This window comes from Oryza sativa, chromosome 9 (genome assembly GCF_034140825.1).
Source record: "Oryza sativa Japonica Group chromosome 9, ASM3414082v1".
Taxonomy (NCBI): Eukaryota; Viridiplantae; Streptophyta; class Magnoliopsida; order Poales; family Poaceae; genus Oryza; species Oryza sativa.
The window spans coordinates 12642018-12666387 of NC_089043.1; the positions used below are offsets into that span (position 1 = coordinate 12642018).

Sequence of the window (24370 nt, forward strand, 5' to 3'; positions counted from 1 at the left end):
GCAATTAACTGTTTGCTGAAATGAATAAAGTAATTATTTCCCATCTATTATCTTCATCGAGCCTTATAGGCTGGCCTAATAAACCAATGAAAAAACCAAAATTTAAATTTGAAGTTAATTTTAAGATATTTTTAACGTAATTTCTTTTTATCATTGGTTTTAAGTCGCTACGAACAAATATATAAAAGTTGTAGCCTATAAATTAATTTTTATTTCCTAATAAGCTGTTTTAGTTTATTATGGAATATGGGCAACCGATGAGGCTATACATTTTCTTTAGCAAGGTCTCAATTTTCACCTACAAAATCACGCAGCAACGCTTTCATCTAGCTATTCAGTTCTTCTGGTCGTCGTCTTCCTCAGCCAGCGAGCGAGCATCGTCGTGCCCCGCCGTTGTGCCAAATCTCGCGACACCGCAGCTGTCCCCAGGTCCCCCGGCGATCTCGGCGACGAAGCCCCATTGCTGGAAAGGCTTAGCTTCAAAACCGAACGAGAAGCTTTCGCCTCATACGGCTCCTCAAGGGATGTGGGTAGGGCCAGCCAATGTTCGTTGTACACGTCCTCATCAGTTGAGCATTCAGTTAGAGACACCGATGGTACGTTCGCCCTTTGCACAATTCCTCGCATTTTCCCCGAGCTTATGTAGTACACGACCTCATGCATTCTTTGATTTTGTGATCCGTTTACTAGATCCACTTGTCCACGGTGTTCCCGGAGCCCCTTCATCTTGAGCCTCCGCTCGGTGAACAAACTTTCGATCCGTAAGTATAATCTCATTTCATATTCATACATCAAGGTCTGGATATCGGGCAAGCCATTCATGTAAGGAAAATTTCTCCATTTTATTGGGAAAAAAAAACAGACAACTACTCTTTCTAAGATCACACGTATATTATGATTTTTGTTAATGTTTGCAGTCCAGTGTCATTATAGCAAAGGTTAATGTTTGCAGTGTTATAATTGCAAATCCTCCTTTTGTACATGGATATGGACATGGTAAAATCAAAAGCAAGATAATGTTCAGTAGTCTGAATACCAAAACTCACATTTTTTTTAGATAATGGAAATGGATTACATCTCCGGCTTCTGTCATAAGACACACAGCCATAAGTTTAATAGTAAAAAAAGGTAAGATAAAAGTAAATCAAAATGAGAAATAAGGTGATGGGACAAATCCCCAACTCTTATTTATTATTGACTAGCGTTAAATCACATAAAATATTTTAGCTAGCAATTCTTATGGAACTACGTCACCCATAGTGGAATAAGAAACCCTTGGCTACCGATTCTAAGAGTGTAGCACCATTGTGCATAGTATCCTGCTCCAAATAATATAGTACTGTACAACATCAGCTTTATGTTTTATTCTCGGCTCTTTCCATCAAGGCAGAGTGGAGGGAAACATGACACAGAGTAGCAAATCAAACATAACCCAGGCAGGAATATGCAACAACTCCATTTTTTCCTTTTTGGGGACAACTCCAGTTGACCGAAGTACTTCCCATTCTACGCGTCCAATAGCCAACAATAACGCCAAGGTACCTCCAACTTGTTACATTCTGTCTCACTTGTTTCTCCTTTTTTCAATAATGCAATAGAGCATCATAGCCTTAAAAGAAACTTAAAAGACGAAACCAACCATAAAGAAAGAAACAAACTAAAGACTCCAACCAAAGATAAAGATACACAATTATTGAATTCTGTTTGTGAACCTCTATCTAAAATTGACAAAAAAAAGTTGCATAACCATTGTCTCAAGAATATGGCTTGCAACCTTTTAAAGCTCACTATCTTCCTCACACTTGTGTAGTTGTGCCCAAGACCGGAGCCAATGTGTTGCCCTGAAAACTACCTGCATATATGAAATAGATGGTGACGTGTCAAAAATAACAGAACCCAACATATAGCAGATGCTCTTATAAGAAAAAAGTTTTCTTCTTTTTTTGTCCAACCCCAGAAGCCAATTATAAAAAATATGAGATATAACATGAGGAAGGTAAAGACCAAAAGAAAACTGAACTGCTCTCCATAAAAACTTTGCATAATGACACTCCATAAAAAGATGTTGAATAGTCTCATTTTTCATACAGAAACAACATCTCAAGCTGCCATTCCAGTTCCTGCTTACCAAATTATCTTTAGTTAATACAACCCGTTTAAGCAAGTATCACGTAAAGATCTGGATCTTATAAGGCATCCGAAGTTTCCAAATAATCTTGTTTCTCTTAATATAACCATTGTTTATTAAGGCTAAATACATGGTCCGACTAGTAAATTGACCATTTTGATGATAATTCCATCTAAAACAATCATTCCGTTGACTCAACTGAATATGCAGAATAGAAGAACACAAGTTGTACCAATTTTCTATATTCTGACCAACCAAAGCTCTCCTAAAAGAAATATTCAGCGGAATAGATCTTATAACACTATCAATTGAAGAATTCTTCCTTTGAACAATGGCATATAAAGACGGATACTTGTCTTTAAAAGCCACGTTACCTATTCATTTATCTTCCTAAAATCTAGTTTGTTCCCCATTATTCCCAATCCAGTAACCCATATTTAAGAAAGTATTTTGAACTTTCATAAGGCCTGACCAGAAATGAGAATCTCCTGGTTTTCTATCAACTTGAGTTATATAATGGTTAGAGAGATACTTCCCCTTGTTTCTCCTAAAAGTCAAAAGAAACAATATAAACATTTTCTCTAGAAAATAATAGCTCACAGTTTAACTAATTAATGGCCGCAATATCGCACAATTTTATTGCAAAATACTATACCGATAATAGCAATTTGTTTGAACTTCTCATCCACTGAACCTCAAAGATACTCCCTCCATACTCGTAAAGAAAGTCGTTTTGGACAGCAACACGGTCTCCAAAACACAATTTTGATTTCTTGTTTCTATAAAAATATTTATTGAAAAGTGATATATGTATACTTTTATGAAAGTATTTTTCAAGACAAATCTATTCATATAATTTTTATATTTTCAAACTCAACAAATTGAGAGTATTTATGATTTATATTTCCAAGGTTTGATTTAAACATTGTCCTAAACGACTTTATTTATGAGTATGAAGGGAGTACCATCTATTGGTGTAAATAAAGGCAGGGAATGATTTGGGGCATGAAAAAATAAAACTTTTATGATGGTAAACGAAACAATATTAATATGTAGGCAGAGCCTCTTATCTAGTCCTAGCTGCTATCGAAGTTCTTAACGAAATGGGAATAACATGGCACAAAAACTCGCTATTATTAAAGATTATATCCGCCAATAATTAAATGAATTCTTCTGTCATATCGCGATAATCAAGCACAAATCCAGGTGTGAGGACCATTAATTAACCTGTCTAGTTTGACGTTTGACCACCCAAAAGCAAGGAAAGATATGACGAGAATTGTATGGCTGTGCGCATCATTGGCCTCCGGTGTGCAAAGAAAGAACTCTTTGACGCGATAAAGGGATTGGTGCCCAATGTTGGCTCAAAGGTCTCCAGGTTCTTCTCAAACACTTTGAAGAATGGCGCGTAAAGCGCAAAGGCTTTGTTGCAATCCCACCGTAGTTTGCTCCACCATTGCTCCTCTCCTCATATCCGCTTTAGATGAGTAATCCCTTCATGTGTTGCTTGGAGAGGGAACTCCTGAAGCAATGGACACCCAAACACATCCATGTATTCCAAACAAGGGCTTTCCAGCTTAAGCCTGCTGAATATTTCCAGATTTGGCAAGTAGTTCAACTGTAGTATTCTGAGTTTAGGGAAGGCATGGACTCTGTTGTTGTCTGCCATGATTTCACTTTCTTCTCCATCATCTGTGTCAGCTATGATACATTTGAGCATGCTGCAAAATGACAAGTCAAGGTGTTCCAAGTATGGCAATTTGATAATCCAGGTGAGATCAGTAAGTCCATTGTTCTCGACGATGTTCAGCATACGGATATAGAGGAGATCATGCCCCAGGCTTACTTTACTTAGTTTTGGCAGGCGCCAGAATGTTAGGAACTCCAAGTATGGGATTGCCTTTTCAGGGTAACTATCATCAACATATTCAATTGACAAGGTTTCTATGCCGAGGCACATTTTGAAGTTCACCACTGACATGCTACTCTTCAATTTTAAGCTGACAGAGGATTCTCCTTGAAGTTGTTCTACACCAAGATGGTGTACATTAATGTCAGGAAGTTCGGACAACTTCTTGAGAGCAAGGCTTGTCCTGACAGTGATACCAAGGGCTAGCCCGTTGTCAAAGCAATCCAATTCAGTTAAGCTGAACTCGTTAATTTGCTTGCCATTTGCACAACTACCATCAAATTCCTTCTCGAAGCCCGTATACTTACTTTGGTATAAGTACAACACTTTCAACATTGAAAGCCTGGATATCACACCATAAGGTATGTTCATCAGATGGTTTGTGAAACTGAGGTTCAGTATCCTTAACTGTTTCAAGTCACCAAACTTTTCAGGAAGAGAGGCTATGAATGAGTCAGCAAGGTTGAGGCACTGCAAATTGACGAGGTGGCATATCTCCCTTGGAAGATACTCAAATTGGGTCCAACTTAGATCCAAGTACGTGAGTGCAGACATACTTTGGAAGAAAGTTGGTAGTATCTCACTGAAATGGAAATTCTGCTGAAGGACAAGCACCGACAAATTCGGGCAGCTTGGGAGCACAGAAGGCAGAGATTCAACGAAGTTGCACATCAGTGAGATCGTTGTAGCACTGGCCCATCTCTCTATATCCGTAACCCTCCTCATACCAAGGCCTGCTTGCATAAGCCAACCTTTCTCTGATGTGATCCAGAGCGCCATGTCACGGATCGTGTCATGAAGCCGGACCTCAGTGTGCCCTATGTCCCCCTCCTCCAGTAAGCACACCCTTTTCAGCTGCCATATAACACTATACCCATCATTGTGGCTTTGACATAGTGCTCTTCCTATAGGTATCAAACCCAATCCAATCCAACAGTTCACCAGGTCAATGTTCCATATTGAGTAGTCTTGTGGCCAGATGGCACAAGCCAAGAAGCATTCTCTCAGGTGATCACTACTCAGGTTGTCATAGGTAAGCCTCAAGGTGGCAAGAATAGCGTTTTCCTTCTTCAATCCTGATTTTTCGAAAAGTTGGTAGCTCTTGTTGAGTGATCTGAGGGCAGCCTCCCACTCTTGCCACTGCCTTCTTATCGACATGGTCCTCCCAACAGAAACAAGTGCTAGGGGAAGTCCTTTGCACCTGTCACAAACCTCCCTTGCTAAACGTTGTATCCTCATGTCCAAGTTGATAGTTGCTTCTGTGACATTGGATAGGAATAGCTTCCATGCATCATCTTGAGGTAGGCATTCCACTTTTATTGTTGTTCTTGCCTCCATTTCAGCACACACTTGCTCCGAACGGGTTGCTAGGACTACTTTATGGATCTTGTCACGACCTGGCGGTGGAACCCCGATTTCTTCGAGGCTAATTTTCTCCCACAGGTCATCCAGGAGAAGCAAGAAGTTCTTGTTCCAGAGATAGTCGAAGATAGCTGCACGACGGGATTCTCTCCCGGTGTCCATCCTCAGCTCCAGCCCAAGTTTCTCAAGTAAGTTTATCTGAAGATTCTCTGGCCTGCAGCTCCTTGATGCTGTAACACAGATGACAAGATCGAAGTGCAGGCCATCAACAGTACCAAGGAATTCATTGTTGATGAGCTTTAGCAGCGTCGTCTTCCCAACTCCACCCATTCCCCATATCCCAATTACAGGGATGTTCTTATCTTTCTCTCTGAGGTAGCACATGACCATGTCAAGGTAATGCTCCATTCCGATCACCACCGATGTTCCGATAGGCCTGTGCTCGACTTTGGGTGGAGGTTTGCAAGGAAATTCACCTTCACTAAATTCACCTCCCGCGTACACTTGCTTCAACTTTATCATACTCTTTCTGGCTCTCTTGCTGATCCTGTAGCTCCTTGCAACATTTAAATTTGGCGTCAACCTTTGAAAACATGGAGTCCTATTGTCATACTCGGTTTTTATTTCATCTGCTTCACCAATGGCATGTTCTGCATCTTCCATCCAATCCCTCACTACATGTGGGCAAACTTTCTGCTTCCTCTCTGCATTCTCAATCATTAGCTCAATATCATCCCTCCTTGCTTGCAGTTTTCTTCTAAGCTCTGTTAGCTTCTTAACATTTTGCGCAGTTTTGAAAGGATATGTTAGGTGTGGTAGAAGCCATCCGCCGATGCGACACATTATTGTGGTGGCTCCTACGGCAATCTGGGCAATGGAACCCATCTCTACAGTGGACAGAAATGGTATGAACATTTGAACAAACATTATTCAGTAACAGTAGTAGGAGGGTAATACTTACTGAATGCCAAAGTAAATATTCCTCAATACTTGTGCACTCTTTAGGAGATGAGTGAGCAGAGTAGATCGACCAATTAATCGAGATACTGAAGATACTGCGAGGATGGTATAAATAATTATTAAATATCAGTGCAGATTAATCAGCCTGAAGGTTTCAGATATAAACTCATTCTGTACCGCAATGGAGCTAAACTCTCTTTCAGAAGCCTGAGGCCTATTGGCAAGGCTTTTGAGAGAGGAAAAATCTGTACTGGCCTTGTACCTGATTTCCAAATCAAAACAGTACGGACTATTTTGCATTGGTTGAATGAATCAAAGGTTTGATGATACCCCACAAGCCTTAGGAGGAAAAATGTAATTTTTACTAACATGGTCTAAGAATAGGAAATAAGAGGGGTTAGAGCATTTGCAATAGTGGATTTAAAGGGGTATTAAAGGAGAAAGAAGGGATGGAGTCACTCCCATACAATGTGGTGTTTTTGTCAGGGGGTCTCGGCCAAAGACCAGGGACTAGTCATGAGGCCTGACTCTATTGCTGCAAGTTGAAGAGAGCTTTCTTTAATATGTTTTAATTTAAGTGGTACCCATAATTGTACCTATGGAAATTTATTGCAGCTCTTTTTATCTGTTACTATCACTGATATGGGCCCATGTTTAATACCGATTGCATGAAGTATATACAAGTACTGATGGCTCTTATCAGATATCTTGTAGTTGTATTGATTTTATTTCAATCTATTAAAACAGTAAATTAAATTTTGATTTGCAGTGTCAGATAAGAGTAAGGGTATGTAAGTTTTAATTGGTGTATATCTACGATTGCTACATGTGTGACTCATCCAAAAAAGCTATTTAAAATATGTGACCCAAGCATACAAATGTGCAAGTTGATGGTGTTAAGGCAAACTTGAACATTAGTAGCTTAGAGAGAGCTAATGCTAATTTATTGACATTTCTATCTTGTACATTATCCAGAAGTCCATTATATAGTGAAATATATATGGCATATCACCCTTAGTTTTTTTTGGCGAGAAAAGGGTCGATTTCTAGTAATCACAAATTTAATTTCCAAATTCAGATTTTAGCATGCCCACTATTTCAGTTATCCAGACGCCACGCTATGCATGTTTCAACCCATGTTTTGTGCTAACTCATCTACGTAGAGATAATAATACCCTAACACTACTACCTCCGCAATTTAGCAAATTGCACATGGCTCAAATTGGCATACAAGTGAGAAGATGAGCAAATTCTACCCAGCTTTTGAGAGTTGGGGATGAGCTCGACTAAACATTGGAGTTGATTTACAAAACTAAGCCAGGGGTTGAGGCATGTAATAGGATTTGACCTTGAGAGATTATATTGATCAGGATTAATTCTCGAGTCCAAGGAAAAAAAAAGTGAAAAACCAAAACATTTATATGAGGAAATATCCAACGGAAATCATCAAAACTGTTGAGAATCATGAAAAACGGTTCAGGGACTACACTTGTATGTTCTAAGAAACACCCCAAAAAACATATTCAATTATATATATATATATATATATATATATATATATATATATATATATATATTGCTAGTTGCGGATGAACGGTGGATGAGACCAGGAGTACATACACCTAGGAGTATAGAATCAGTTTCCTATATTATCTCATTTGGATGATATGAAATTAAGAAACATTAGAATGAATAGTGTTGAAGTGGTATACAAATTTGAAGTTTGATGGGTTTTTCCGCAATTCATTCCACCATTTGTGAATTCCAGATCTTATGAACAAATTGAGTTTCATCTTGAAAATTACGTGGTCATATGATATCAACCCTTTAGATATGTTAGTGTTTTTAGGGGTATTTGTATAGTGGTTTTCACTAGCTATTTTAAGTCAATTGGGATGTTTTTAAGCTGATACCTCCCCGTTTATATTCATGAATATATACATGACAAAAAAAAAAACCATGCATGCAACATAAAACTTGCTTAATTAAGGTGTAACACAGTGAAAAATCTCTCGTGTTAAAAATTTTGCATATTCTTTTGTTTTGAAAGATGAGAAAAGCTTGTGTATGTATTCCCTAAGTTTCATATTATAAGACGTTTTGACTTTTCCAAATATCAAATTTCATTGAGTTTGATAAAATTTATAGAGAAATGTAGTAACCTTTTCAACACAAAATGAACATACTATCAAAATATAATCAGTCTTATATTTAATAAAACTGATTTGGTGTTATAAATGTTGCTGCATTTTCTATAAACTTAATCAAACATAAAGAGGTTTGACTTAGAAAACAATCAAAACGTCTTATAGTATGAAACAGAAAAGGTATATATTAACAGAAGGAGAAGTTTACAACTTTCAAGGTGATCTTATTATCATCCTCTCTCACCCCCACCCCGCACCACCACGATATTTTTTTTATTCAAGTGCCCATGTCTATTTCCATTATCGATTCGATTGCTTGTAGTAAAATCAAAGGGAGAGAGACATTTTGTAAATCGATGGCTCATGTATATCAATTCTACTGCTAGCACATTAGTAATATTTGCAAGGAGCTTGTGAAAAGCTCCAATAGAAAGGAAAAGCCAAAAGAAAGAAAAGGCATGACTGGATAATGCATAAAATGAAAGATTGCCCATAATAGTGCTAACAAATCAAAGCTTGCACTAGTGGTCAAGGCGAGAGTTGGTGCATATGGTCGGTTTTAGGCCTAGTTCGGATGGAACTGTTCGCAATTTGAAAACCTGGACGAATCATTAACGCATGATTAATGACACTATTATATATTTTAAAAATGGATTTATTCGCTTCTTTCTAAAATAGCTTATGTATTGATTTTTTTACATAAAATATACCGTTAAGAAGTTTGGGTAACTTAGTAATCAAAAACGAGAAAGTTGCTATCTCTGAGTTGCTGAAAAGAACAACCTAAGCTTTACGGAGCAGTACAATAGCACGCCGTGTTTGGATGATATTCCTCCTAGCTACTTGATGAGTCTACAAGCATGAAGCATCAATTCTAATAAGTATCTAACAGTAAAGAACCAAAACAGAACAACCGCATATATACCTTATGTACTGAAAACTGTCATCTTAAGATCATTTGCTCCAGCTTGATATGTGCTTATCCCAATGCCTGCTTGATGAGATACCAAAGCACGTTGCTCTCGTTGCTATGTCGAATCAGACCATCGAGTGCCACTGTATATATATACACACTAGTGCTCCTCATGGCTCTAACTTGCCAACATGGCACTTTAAAAAATATTTAACAAGATCCAACTCAAGTGGCGGACACATTGTTGCCGGATTGGATGAAAACCTCTTGTGACTCAGTAAAAGAATGCCGAAAGGAAAAAACATTTATGAAATGGCATGATTGGCAAAGAAATACTCCCTTATGTTACAACAAATTAATACAATTGAAACCTCGAAGTCAGAATGTTGGAAGAATCCAAGGGACCGTTTTTTAAGATTGAATGACAGGGTGGTCGATGCCCATGAACAGACACAACGTACTGAAGTACTACTGATCTTTGAGAAAATTAATAATAGCCCATTGATTGCTCTTGCTTCTGAGCCGTGCTTGCTTTAGTTTAGCACACTTGAGTTTTATAAATAAACGTACAACTGCAGTCGTAGTTGCGTATTTGAGAAGCATAGTACAGAGATATAAGTAAATGGATGACAGGGTGGAGGATGTCCATAAATTAAACTCATATAACCGATGAACTGAGCTCTCAAATCTTTTGAGAACTTTTTGTTACAGCCCATCTATTTGTTCTTACTTCTTACTACTGTGCGCTTACTCTGGCGCGCTTCTGGTTTAAAAAAAGAAACAAACAACTACATAGTTGTGCTATCGTATACGCATCAATTAGAGTTAAAGCATCAGCTATTCAAATTACAAATTTAGTGTATGGACAACTTGTTGACGCCTAATCGCGTCACCACACACACCTTGAGCATTATGTGCAACCCATACTGACACTCGGAGACGCGGTGTCGTAGGGAAAGGTACAGGACGCCGAACAAAAACCCAGGAGGGACCCGTCACGGTGAACGTACGTCAGTTTATCTTAGTCTCAGCATTCCAGCTAAGATGTTCTCTAATGTTGTACAGATGAGAGATGATGAGCAATTTGGGGATAGGTAGCAAGGAGTGAGATGTAGAGTAGAAGGTAGGGGTAATAGATTGATTTTAATGGTTGATTGATTTTTTTTTCAATGGTCTTAGCTCCGTATATTTATACGAGGGGTGAACTTTTCCATGTGCAATTAGATATAGAAATCAATTAGAACTCGAAAATCTCAGGCCCAAACAAGAAAACCTGAGAACCGACAAATCAAACTCAGAATCAGACTCTGCAAATTTGACCGACCACATGCCGTCGGTCTGATCAACCCACTATCGGCAGTCAGACTGGTTGTATGACGATTGCCCGTCAAGGGGTTCTCCAGGTGCCCCGCCGCCGCGTCCTCTGCCCATCTTCTCATCTAGATCCGGAGACGGTGGCGGTGGAGAAGGCCAGCAAGGAGGGCAAGGTGGCGGCCGACGACTGGGAAGTAGGTGAAAGTGGAGGCTGTCGCGTTCCTCCCCTCACTGAGCTCCTCCCAAACCTCACCGCCGGACCCAGGATCTGGCAACGACGGTCCATTGGACTCTTTTTTTTATTTATTTAATTGAATACTACTCCCTCCATCCCATAATATAAGGCGTTCACGTATTTCAAGATTTAACTTTTAAAGCATTTGACCAACACTTACTATAATATAAAATGAATTTTATTTGTTAAAAATTATATCATTAGATTGAGATTTAAATTTACTTTCATATGGTTATAATTTTATTGCTATAAACCTTATAGTATATGAGAAATTATAAGTTAAAGATTAATTTTGGAGACCGTGCTAATTTTGACCGCGCCTTATATTATGGGATAGAGGGAGTATAGGTGTTGGTTGTGGGGAGGCACCTATAATCTCTATAGGTGCCGGTTCCAGAACCAGTGCCGACAAATTGGTGCCAAGTAGGAAACCAGACTCCATCTGCATCCCTTTCTTTTCCTTATTTCCTTTGTTGCATACTTGATACTTCTAATGGATGAATGGACGTACGATGGACCTTAATCATAATACTTGCATTGACACTTGATATAGTTGCGTACTTGATATTTGCTTTGTTTCTTTGATTGAAGTATGTAAATGATGTATCGTTGCTATATATTGCATGCTTAATGTTTTATTTCTTTGGCTCACGAGCTAAATGAGCTGGCTCAAGCTAGCAAACGAGCCGAGCCAAACCAACTTGATATCTAGCCCTATACGAAGCGAAGATGAGTGAGAATATGTTGGCTCTATTGATTACCAGGCGTTCTAATAGTCAGATAGTGGAGTAGGCAATCTACTCCAGACGATATTGAGTCATTTGTATTTGTATGTCGTCTAAATATGACATGGAAAGATTATATAAATAACTAGGAAGGTAGCCCGCACATATGTGCGGGCATGTGCGTAAAATTTTATTACGAATATCCATGTGTGGAATTGGATGGTTTTCTATCAAAAATATTCTTTCACTTTATCATAAACTAAAATTAAACTTATTTAACGTGCTTTGAACGCTGGTTACTTGCAACATATAAATTGTGAACTAAAATTACTTTTAACCGTGTTGTTTCTAGTTCATGGGAAAATTTTGTGTCGAAACAATAGATGTGTTTCCTATGAATGTCTAATTTTTTTTTGTTAGATTCTATTTGAAATTTTAAATATATTCATTTTATTAGTCTTGCTAAAATGTTTGAATATTTCTATTTAGAATGGGTTATAAACCCAACAAAAAAAATTTAAATTAGATAAATTTTGTTCAATTTTCATTTCATTTTATCTTCTTTTTCTTTGGATAAATCCACTTTATGAAGCATCTTTGAAATGCTTTGACCTCAGTAAGTCGGGATGAAAATATAAGTGGATTGATCCTACAACCTGGCATGGGGTAAAGGTACCAATTCTAAATTATCTCGCTCCAATTAAGTAAGAAAAATTAAAATAGATGTCGTAATATTTTCTTAGCAAATTACCACTAAACTAGAGTATCATGTAATAATTACATGTTTCTAGATTGTTCAAAGTTATAAGTCACAAATTCACGATGTACTGTAGCAAGTTTTTTTAAAAAAGGACATGATCTTTTAATGCCTATATGTAATTGGCTTATATATTGTTGAGGTCACATCCTGGTTGTTTTTCACTCCTAGTGTGTTGTTCAACTGGCCACGTGACTTCATAGATCATATATATAATTTAGATGCTATGATCATCTTATGATTATTTATTTTTCTCTTAAAATGATCATTTATTGATAAAAGCATCAATATCAAAATGTATGGGTAAATAGCTCCTATATACAAGCTGAGAAAAAGTTGATAGAAAGTCATTAATTAGATGTCTAACGGGATATTTGGGAGAAAATTCCCTATGTACCCATGAAAGTCAACCTAGCCCTTTATAAGCCCCTGAATTTTGCTCATCCCCTTACGTACCCCTGAATTTTAGTTTGGATCCCTTCTACGCTATTTTCGCTAGTTGACCGTCAGTTGACCATTAAATTCTTATGAAAAAGTCCATTTGAAACATAATAAATTAATAGAGTACATTGTTGGAGTGTAGAAATTTGTTGGATGAGACTATTATATTTATGAGATTGTTATGCACCATATTATTTGTGACAAATTTACTTTTAGATATGATATAAAAAGTTAATATTTATTTATTAGTTATTAAAAGTTTTTTGTATGTAGCATATGTGTTTTGATAGTAATACAACAGCTTTGTTGTATAAGACAAACATATTTATATGCTACATAAACAACTTTTAATAACTAATAAATAAGTATTGATTTTTTGTCATATCTAAAAGTATATTTATTGCAAATAATATGGTGTATAACTAACTCATAAATATAATAGTCCCATCTAACAAAGTTTTACGCTCCAACAATACACTATTAATTTATATGTTTGCTGATAGCCAAGGGCAAAATGGGCTTTTTCATAAGAATTTAACGGTCAACTAGCGGAAATGGCATGGAAGAGATCCAAACTAAAAGTCATGGGTATGTAAGTGAATGAGCAAAATTTAAGAGTGTAAAAGGGATTAGGTGAAATTTCAGGGGTACACAAGGATATTTCTCTATAAGTAACGGGTCTACCAGTTTTATAACAAATTAAGTTGGGATATTTGTTGATGTTTAAGTAAAAAACCGATGGTTGAATATTATTTTTTTCCTTAGATGTATTATGTTTTTTTCTAATTTAAGTAGGACAAGTAGTGGCTTAGCAAAACACCCATAGGGATGGAGAGGAAGGGAAGATGGTTTGGGATATTTTTTTATTAAAAAAATTAGAAACAATAACGATGTAAATAATGTGTTAATCTATCTATCTACCTTATAGTTCAACAAATAGTTTTACTCATTCATCGTGTGACACATCCAACGATCGAAAACCATCTGATGACATCGATCCAACGGCACCCAGCCTCCCTCCCTCCCGATCCAGATCCGCCTCCCTTCCCGCGGCAAAATCACTGCGCCCTCCCTCCTCTTTCTATCGCGCGTCCCTCCCGATCTGATCCAAATCGGATCGATCGCCTTCACCGGCGGCCACTCAGATTCACCTCGACCGACGGCCGTCCCTGAACCCTTTCGTTGTACGCAGCCAGATGGCCGCCCAGTCTCCTGCCACCACGGTCGCCGGCAAGACTCCGAGCGCCGACGTGACAATCGGAACGGACGAGCTCGTAGCCGTCCGAGAATGGGAAGTGTCCACCAACGGCAGCCAAAACACATGGAGGCAAGTAACACAGGTGAGCATTTCGATTTGCTGCTCCCTGATTGATTGGTTTCTATATCTTCATTGTCTTGGCCCGAGCATGACTCAGTTTTTCATTTGTTTTGATTAGAACACGAGATAAAAATCAGTGCAGAGCTTGGACTCTTTCCCTAGCCCAAACAAGTCCGAGAAGATTGTTTGCATCACAATTCACAAGCATCACTGCATCTTCAACAGTATCGAGAAGTGCTTCGGAAGTGTTTGTGGAATGACTTCAAACAAAATAATCAAACTTGTCCGTGGTGGCTTGCTACATATATGTATTTAGAGCAATTTTACGATCCTTGAGGAGGTACCATGAGGTACCACTTTTTCTATTGTAAATTTGGTACCTCTTGGTATCTAGGTACTATGAGGTGCCAAATTTTACACTAAATTTTTGTACCTCATGGTACCTCCTCAAGGACCATAAAATTCCTCATGTATTTAAGATAATAGTAGCTCCAGCTACTCTACTCTCCATACGATGGTGGACGCCTTGATGCAGGATGAGCACAATTTTTGCCACAATACTACGTGAATCCTTGTCATGTTTTTGCCTTTCCTACAGGCTTGAACCTTTCGGCATTGGCGAAAAAAAAAGGTTTGAGCTTTTCGTATTTTCTGAAAGGTATTGCCCGACTTTGACTAATATATATGCTTCTTCTAAACAGGCTTTCGATATGCTATTCTTGAACTGTTTCACAAATTGATGGAAAGGAACTAGATTGTTTTCATGCAGAATTTTAGTAAGTTGTTTCCTATCGACAATATTCCCCATAAATTGTTACACCAATCCTTTTTCTGATGAGGTGGAAGAAAGGCTCTTGATATTTCTCAGGTTAGTGCTGCCTCATCGTTGCCATATTTTAGCACTTATCGTTCATCCTTTTTTGCATGACTCATTTCTCACAGTCAGATTACTACTGTGACCACAACCTAATACTTTTATTAATCATCCTTTTATTAGAACTCATGTATTGGTTAATTTCTTTTGAGGTGCCTGGAAACCTTCTAGCCACTTTGAAAAAGGAAGTTGAAGTAAAGTGGGATTTTTAGGAGAGCAGAGTCAACAACTGCACTTTTCTGTGGTCCTTACATAAGGATATGAACATGGAAGTTTTAGGGTGCTTTCTGATAAGAGTTGAATATTTTTGGAGTGCTTCTATAGAGTTTCTAACGACGTCGATCCAACGGCTCCCGATCAATTAATATCTAACAGGTTTGGTTCTAGGTGATGATTAATTAATCTCTTCCACAGTTTAATTTACTGCATTGATTATTTAGTTGATATTTGGTTACGGAGCTTTTTCATAGCTGCACGCAATGGCATCTATGGCAGCACATGCATTAGTCTAACCATAATAACATGAAAATGGTTCGAATTGGCATAATGCTTGTGGCTAGCGGCAGCTCAATTGTGACCAACAATAGTCAACGATTATTGGAAGGGTCTAGCCACCATGATTACTTAATACCATGTATTTTATTTTCACTGTTGCAAATTATTTCTGTAATGTGAGGATAATGAAACTTTGGCCAGACTGCTATAATGCATGAGTGCTATTTAAATTCTGAATTTGATGTGAGACAATATCCCCGCCTCTCCCTGTTATCCAAACCGTCACAATCCCACAGTAGAGGGGAATTGGGTGGTGGCAGGGGATCTCCCCTGAGAAATCTATGCTTGCCGAACAAGCCCTAAGTTTCCTGTAAATATATATATCATCCCTTCAATTAATATACTTCAATATCATGAAAGAAATCAAAAATTGATATTTGTTTTATGTCATTCTTTGTCACAATTAGCTAAACTCATCTGTTAATCAGAATATTTTAACTCTTGCCGGTTTAACCATTACCTCTTGCATGGAGTCCCTGGCTTAATTCACATGATTCTAATATGTTTGATTCAAAACCCTGGCATGGTGATTTCAGATATCAAAGTAAATGGATAATATGGACTTCGCTCCCTATGGTTTGGCATTTTGCAACACATGCGAGGAGCAGGCTTACATTGGTCCGATTTAGAGAAAAAAAAATACATGCATGATCTGATAGATGATGTCGAGCGCTGCTAGGAAATGACAATGTAAGGGTTTAAATTCCTGCTGTTGCTTGTGTGAGTTTCTGCTTTCATAGCTGACGTATTTGTTGGTTGACAGAAAGTATTAAGGCATATGTCTGGATTACTCAACGCAGTGTGCGACTGGTGAGACCATGGAGAAGCTGTTCGAATTGGCACAGTTGACACTTATTTGATATACTAAGATTTTGGTGTCATTTATATGATGGGGTTGTTCTCATGCTTAGTATTTTGGAATCTATATCCTATTTATTGTATACTGTAAAGCTCATGGAGAATGAAGTTAGGTCTATGATGAATGGAGTTGATGGGAGCATAGCGATGAAGCACCGGCAAAGCTACCTTTGATATGTTATTGTCAAAAATATGTGAATATTATGGCTTTGATATGTTATTGTCAAAAAGACACGAATATTAGGGTAGTACCTAATATCAAATAATTAGAAGGAGTGAGGCTTCGAACCCAGACCGTCTAGCCCACCACCTTGTGGAGCTAGCCGAAATACCCTTGGGCGTTTCTCATATATGTTATTGTCTGTTGAGCCGCATTGTGAAGTAGTTCCTTGTGATCTAATTGTGCTTATGCGCTTCACAAGCTCCATGACAAGTAAAACCCCAGTTTAATTAATTTGGCCCATGTGCATGGATATGGCAAATAGTGATGATTTACATGACAAATCAAGATGTATCATGGTAAACCTTTTTGTGAAGTTTGTTTTCCTTGAGTAAGTAGGAAACATTTTCTAAATTTGATGTATGTTGTTTTGCAATTGAACTCTGAAATGTAATTAAAGTCTGAATTCGCTTTGTACTATGGGGCGTTTTGGTTTGATACCAAAATGTTGCCATACCAATTTTTTGGTAATTTAAATAGTGAATGTAATGATTTGGTTTGAAGCCAAATGCTTGGTAATACCTATACTCAATTTGGCACAATTCTAGAATATTATTTTTCACAATTTGAAATTTGGCTCTCAATTGGCATAAATCCAAAGGCACTTATTTACAATTCTACCCTAATTGGTAGTGCCAAAACTGGCCTAAAGTTTGGCACTAACATGCCCTATATCTTATTTGTACATCTTGAATGTAATTATTTTTCTTATACATATCGTAAAAAATGTGATGTACGCGTGCAAGTTACTATAAATTCTATCTCATTATATGCTTGGTAAAACATATATCTTATTTTGGTTGTTTGATTTGTATTACTATAAATATTTCCGTAGCGTTAGCACGGGCAGATTACTACTTCCTCCGTTTCACAATGTAAGTCATTCTAGCATTTCCCACATTCATATTGATGTTAATGAATCTAGACATATATATCTATCTAGATTCATTAACATCAATATGCATGTGGAAAATGCTAGAATGACTTACATTGTGAAACGGAGGAAGTAGTCGATTTAAGTGGAAACTAATGGATGGATGTTTCTCTAATTTAATAATGTTATACAACGATTTAGAAATATTTATAAGATGTTTAATGGACTTTAACACCTATTTTTGAGATTATTTTCCATAAAAGATAATTTTAATTTTAATTGTATAGGGATAAAAAAACAGAAATGAATAGGGAGCCTACAAATTGTTCACTCTATGCATGGTGCACGGTATGGGGACGTGGGAGGTTTTGGTTTTCTAAGATAGATCTAACGATCTAGAACAATGGGTCCACCGATTTGAATGAAAATCGATGGTTAGATTTTTCTATTTTATTACATTGCCACGTAGCGACTTGGGAGTATTTATATGGTGCCATGTGACGGTTTGGGAGTGTTTGTAGGATGTTTAATGGACTTTTAGTATATAATAGATAGATATTACTACATAAGGTTTTTCCTTTATCTTATATGGTAGAAAATTCTATTTTATATTTTTCTCCCGATTATAGTATGTACGTTTTTTTTTTACTTTATCACACAGGTATCATTTTTTTTCTTCCGGCGAACGGAACATAAGCTTTATTATTTTTTTTCCGAATCATATGTGTTGTACTTATGATTTTTTTTTGCCAACGGTACGTATTTTTCCTTTTATACATGGAAGGTATTATATATATACACCTAATCATTTTAAAGTCATGGGTCCACCAATTTAAATAAAAATCAACTATATCTATATCTCTGATTAAAAAATACGGAAGGCTTCCGTAAAAAAAAAATTCGTCCGTTTTTTTTCTTTTTCACCGTTGCTTCTTTTTTTTCCGTCCCTTTTTCCTTTTTTTTCTTTCGTCCGTTTTCTCCTTTCTTTCTGTCCGCTTCTCTTTTTTTTTCCGTTTTTAATCCGTCTATTCTTTTTTTTTCGCCCCTATTTTTTCTTTTTTCCGCTTGTTCCGTCCATCTATTGTTTGGCTATTTTTTTTCCGTCTTTTTAGTTTGGCTTTTTTCCGTGCGCTTTTCTCTATCCAAACTGGATTGCCGAGAAAGCGTGTGGTTGTGCTGTAGATTCTGCCGCGTGAGATGTGCTTAAACATGAGTAATCTCCTTGTGTTCTGCCCATCATGTACGTGTGCAAGCATCAGATGATCGCGTAGTGAATTCTTTTGCGCACGTGGTAAAAAATGTTTTTTTATCTGCCATGTTTTTTCCGTCAACCAGCCGAACCCTAGTGCTACCACCACATCGATTCCCTCCTCTAATTAATGGGAGTACCTATACATCTTTCGAAAGATTTTTATGATCGTATCACACATATTTTTAATCTTTGGATTAAAATCCGATAGATATAATAAAAAGCAAAAAGCAATTAAGAAACACCATAATGGACACTAAATTACCATATCCTCAAGAAAAAGACCAAATCCAATACAAAATTTAAAATTTACATGCGAAGATTCAAAAATTACAGTGTAACTTACAAAAGTTACAGTGTAAGTTTCATAAATTACACTGTAATTTACAAGAAAATGCACTGTAAATTTGAGTGAGAAAATCGAGTGAGAGATAAGAAAAAATCTTTCGAGTGAGATATAGCAAAATCGCTAATTAATTGCAAAAATCGATTCCCCCATACTCCCTCACCATTTTCCTCAGGATTTTTTCTTTCAATTCTGATTTAATTCACTGAATTTAATCTCCATTTAAAAGTCACCGGTTTTATCCTAAGTTTTGCAGATTCGATCCGATTTTGATAAAAACAGACAGAGAAGATCGAGTGTATAAAAAAAACCCTCAACCAATTTTGAAAGATTGAGAAAGGTTTAACCTGATTTGATGGGAAGATCGGTTTGGCATCGTACCAACACTAGATTTTCTTCTGAAGGTTGAAAACAGAGCTGGACCTACAGGTCCTCTTGTGGGTTGGGTCAAAAGAGAGGTAGGAGGTTGGGCTGAGACTAAAAACTAAGGAAGAAATAGACTTTTGGTCTAAAACAATCAAAAATATGTTTTTACCCGTTGCAAAGCACCGGCATTTTTTCTAGTATATATATATATATAGATCTAATTTAATGGTCTAAAATAAAGGGTTCACCAATTAAATGGAAATCGACGGTGAATAGTGCCACGTGGCGGCATAGGAGTGTTTATAGAGTGCCATGTGGCGGCTTGAGAGCGTTTTTAAGAAGTTGAATGGACTTTTAGTATATAATAGACAGATAGATAGATAGCAGCCAATGAAACTAGAGAAAAAGTACAACATGGTATCCTGTTCTGGAATTAGACACCTCTATTGAAATTAATAGATGTGCCTTATCCCATTTGAAAATTAGTTCTTTCGAAAATCAAAAAAGCTCACCTCATGGGATGTAACAGCCCTTCCTCCAGAAGGGCATAGCCAGCCCATCTGACGGGCGGGCCCACTTACACATATACCACCCCACTTACACTTTCTTACTCGCTTCGTGTAAAAGGGTTAACCAGGAGTGGCATGGTTGGAGCGACAAGGCCTTATAAATTGATTCCACCCTTGCTAAACTAGCAAGGTGGTACTAAACATACGAACACAGCTCACATGGGCCACATAGGCCTCATCCTAATTGGGCCAGGATGTCACATGGGATGGTATGCATGGGATGTTTAGTACCATCTTGCCTATTCTAGGAAATAGAGATCCTTATAACGGATGGTGCTCCCCTAGCGTGGAGTATGGATAAGCAGGCGATCGGGAGAGCAGGTCTCCAGAACCTTCACTTTTGACGATGGCACCGGGAGAAGGTGACAATAAGGTTTTTTTGGAAGTGTGTTACGTGACTACTTACTGTTCATCTATAATGTCTCGTCTTCCTCATCGTTCAGGTGTTGCGCGTCTTCGTCAACGTCCGGTACCGTGGGTTCTTCTTGCTGTGCAGCCGAACGTCCAGAACCCTCGGTATGCATTCACCATGTTTTGCATATTCGATATGTTCATATTGTACTGCTAGTTTACATGTGTAGATCGTATGATGCGATTATACTAAGTTACATGTGAAATATCATGATTTATTTATGGAATAAATTAAATCAATATGTGCTTATATATTCAACAATCCAAAAACCTTTTCTTAGGAACTGTGATTTTACTATGGCTAGTTTAGCCAATGCACTGAGACAGGATAAATTCACCGGTATGCACTCTAAGAGATGACACATCAGGGTCACTTTGTGGTTGACGGCTATGAAATAGTTCTGATTAGTAATGGCAAACCTGAAGGAGTTCTTGCTACTAAAAAGCATAAAGAATTTGAGGAGGTCAGTACTCTCTTTTGTGGGATACATTCTTAGCGTTCTTGACGATCATATGGTCGAGGTGTATATGCACATGACTGACGCTAAGGAGTTGTGTGATGCACTGTATACCAAATTCGATGCAACTAATGCTAAGTAATGATTTGTACGTCATGGAGCAGTTTCATGACTTCAGAATGGCTGACAACCGTTATGTAGTTGAACAAGCTCATGAAATACAGACCATTGCTTAAGTAACTCGAACCCCTTAAGTGTGTCTTAATCGATAAATTTGTAGCTGCATGCATTTTTGCGAAACTACCTTCATCATGGAGATTTTTTTGTGCTGCATTCAAACACAAGAGACGGGAGTACTCTGCCGAGGGATTGATAGTATCTCTTGACTTTGAGGAGAAAGCTTGGGAAAAAGACACCGCATCTACGGGCGATGGTGGGTAGTCTAGTTCCTCTCTTACGGAAGCTTACTTAGAATATAAACATAAAAATAACTAAAATTATCCAAAACACTTTCCAATCATACCAATCTGGAATCACGATGTCATTTCATCCTTTTGACTCGCTCCGACTAACGATGATTACATAATTTTACCTAGCCAGGCTCGGGCACGGGCCAGGCCAAGCACATGTTATGGAGAACATCCATGCGTCATGTTATCTCTATATAAACCGAGACGCCGCTGTCGACGGGGGATACCCGTAGACCGGATATAGAGGGTATTGGGGTACGCTGGTACGAGGATCTACGTAATACGACATCAAGCAAACAGGAAACAGGGATTATACTGGTTCAGGCCCCTTGGTAGGTAATAGCCCTAATCCAGTTGATATGGGATTATATGATGGAAACCACAGATTACAAAGGGAACAGTGAAGTTCGGTGATACCGACAAGATCATAGTCGAATTGATCCGATTAGATCTCCCGGCGACTTGGCTCCGATAAGCTCCGGCTTCGTAGGCTGTGGTGGATGTGTTGGCTCTGAGATTCGATCCCTTAGGTCCTCCGGCGGGTCCCTTTTATACCGTAGGTCAACTAGTCTCCAAGTAGGACTCAGAGACATCGGACCCGACACGATACAATGACAACCCAGTTCTATCCGAGTAGGACTCTTTCCATCTGTAGACTCTACGATGGACTTCCTTAACTTATGCTGAGAACGTCCGTATACGCGGAAACATACCATATCGATATGTAACGTACATCGAAGGGTAGAGGGTATACCTTACCCGTAACCCTGACAGTAGCCCCCGACTTCTGCTTAAATGAACTCGTGAGACCGGTTGCGACTTCTGATGTTGTCGTCGTTCTCGATGTGAAAACCGAGAGACAAGGAGTGATCGACAACGTGGGGTGAAGCTCAACGGTCATGAGTGAATTTAAATTGAAGTTCGAAAAACTGTCGCGCGTAACGGACCCCGAAACTTCCGGCGGCCATCTCTCTCCTTTCCTTGGAATTCGCACCGTCGGAAGTACATCTATTTAAGGGAGTTTTGGGGATCCCATTTGAAGTCCGCCTGTTGAAAAACTCTCCAGCTTCCAAGCGTCCCTTGTCTTCTTCGCTCCCGCAAAAAACCCTAGCTAGCTCATCTCGATCCTTTCTCCGGCGATCCCCGGCAGTAATAGATCTCGACAAGTCAACCTCCACCAGTGCGTCACTGAAGAAACTGCAGGAGTGATAACGCTCTCTCTCTTGTGGCCCGATCTTTTGGTGAGGGGATAACTCTCGCTTTGATCGAGTGCGACGTTTGCGACGTGGCTACCAACCAGAACAAGTTAACATTTTGATCTCGAGTACCTTGTCCTCTGTAGAGATGTTGATGTCGAGGATGTCCAGCAGCGTGGGCAACCTGAGGTGCCAGTGGTCGTTCCGTTACTTGCGTCCGAGCCACATGTGCCGGAAGGCGATGTAGACCGAAGTTCGCCTGCGGAAACAAGCATGGTGGTTGGTTGTCTTTGTTACGATTTCCTTTCCCCTTCCATCTGGATCAACTTGATTCGTTGTGTTCTCGGGAGAGAAGAGCAGCTTGACTTAGTCATTTCCATGCTGAGCAGATCTCGAGAGTGTGCTTTCTGACCAGGATCGTCGCATCCAGTATTGGAGGACGAAGTTTGAGGTCGCGGAACTCGAGAGGACTATGCTGGAAGTGAGAAAGGACCAGGCCGTAGAGACACTCCGGGGTCGTGAGGTGTGGTTCAACTCGTATCTGAAGAGTTGCTGCACATCCATGTCGAGAGTTTGTAGAGAGCTCCGAGTACCCCGTGGGGATCTCGAGGAATCAGCGGCCGGATATATCTCGTGGCTGAATGGGGCCTGCGCCTAGCTCGAAGGCATCGGTCAACGTATCGATGGGGCCTTAAAGCAGGAGTGTCGTCACTCAAGCCGATATGCTGGGGGGCACGTGCTGGCCTGTATACGAGATCATCGTCCGCAGCTGCACCTCGAGTTTCTCCACGAAGGGTTTTCTCGTTCTCGGAGAACTCCCTACAGAGATAGATGGCCTGGCGAAGTCGATGGCGCCGCTGGCGGAGAAGGTTTTCCAGTCGATGGACTGGCGTTGGCCTTCCTGGTAGTCTCCGTGTCCTGTGACAAATGTCTTTGGAAAAAGTGTAATATAGTTTTGGATTTTGATGGAATTGTAAGAAATACTTGTGGAATAGAAAAGAGATCTATCTAACTAAGCTTTCTTACTCTGGACGTAGTGTGTATGAGTGTCTTCTCACTTCGCGACTTCGATTAGTCGTTTGAGTTATACACTCTCCCTAGCCCCCAGCCTTGTCATCGGAGAATTCTTCTCAGAAGATAAGGCTCTTGGACCTTTGACCTGCCTCGGTTGAACAAGCACTAATCCTAGCCCCCAGCCGTGAAGTTGGAAAGTGTATTTCCGATTACACGGCTTGGTTAATACGCACGGCGAGAACTCTTACACGACCAGATCTTACATGGTCTTTCGTCTCTACAGGATCCGACAAGGCCTTATTGGCTCTGGGCGTCCCCAGCCGAAGTTCCCTTAGGTTCCTCAGAGGCCTTGTCAAGACGGCGTAAAGGGACATGAGGATAGGTTTCAATGCTAGGTATCATCTGGGTAAGGGATCATCGGGAAGGAACACTTTGATTGTAGTCTGTACCTGAAAAATAGGCTTTATTGAGGCTGTAAGATGTCTTACAAGTATGGATACTATTGACTTATACGTAGAATTTACATAATTGATCAATGTTCCAGGAATTTGCCAACTCGCGACCATCGCCGTCTGTGATTTTAAATGCACCTGGTTGCAGAACTTGTGTGATCGTGTACGGTCATTCCCATTTGGGTGAGAGCTTGTTGCGCCCTTCTTGGCTTTGAACCCGTCGGAGGACGTAGTTGCCGATCGAAAGCG

General features: G+C 39.0%; 1 protein-coding gene across 1 annotated transcript; it reads right to left on the bottom strand.

The window, feature by feature from the left end:
* Positions 1 to 3596: 3596 nt before the first annotated feature.
* Positions 3597 to 5807, bottom strand: LOC107276074 (disease resistance protein RPS2). Its single transcript, XM_015755637.1, has one exon. The coding sequence runs from the start codon at positions 5805 to 5807 to the stop codon at positions 3597 to 3599; it is 2211 nt and encodes a 736-aa protein (XP_015611123.1).
* Between the last annotated feature and the right edge of the window lie 18563 nt (positions 5808 to 24370).

Bases quoted from the DNA above. Each gene is read 5' to 3' on its own strand.
- LOC107276074 (XM_015755637.1), bottom strand. From the start codon at position 5,807: ATGGAGCATTACCTTGACATGGTCATGTGCTACCTCAGAGAGAAAGAT.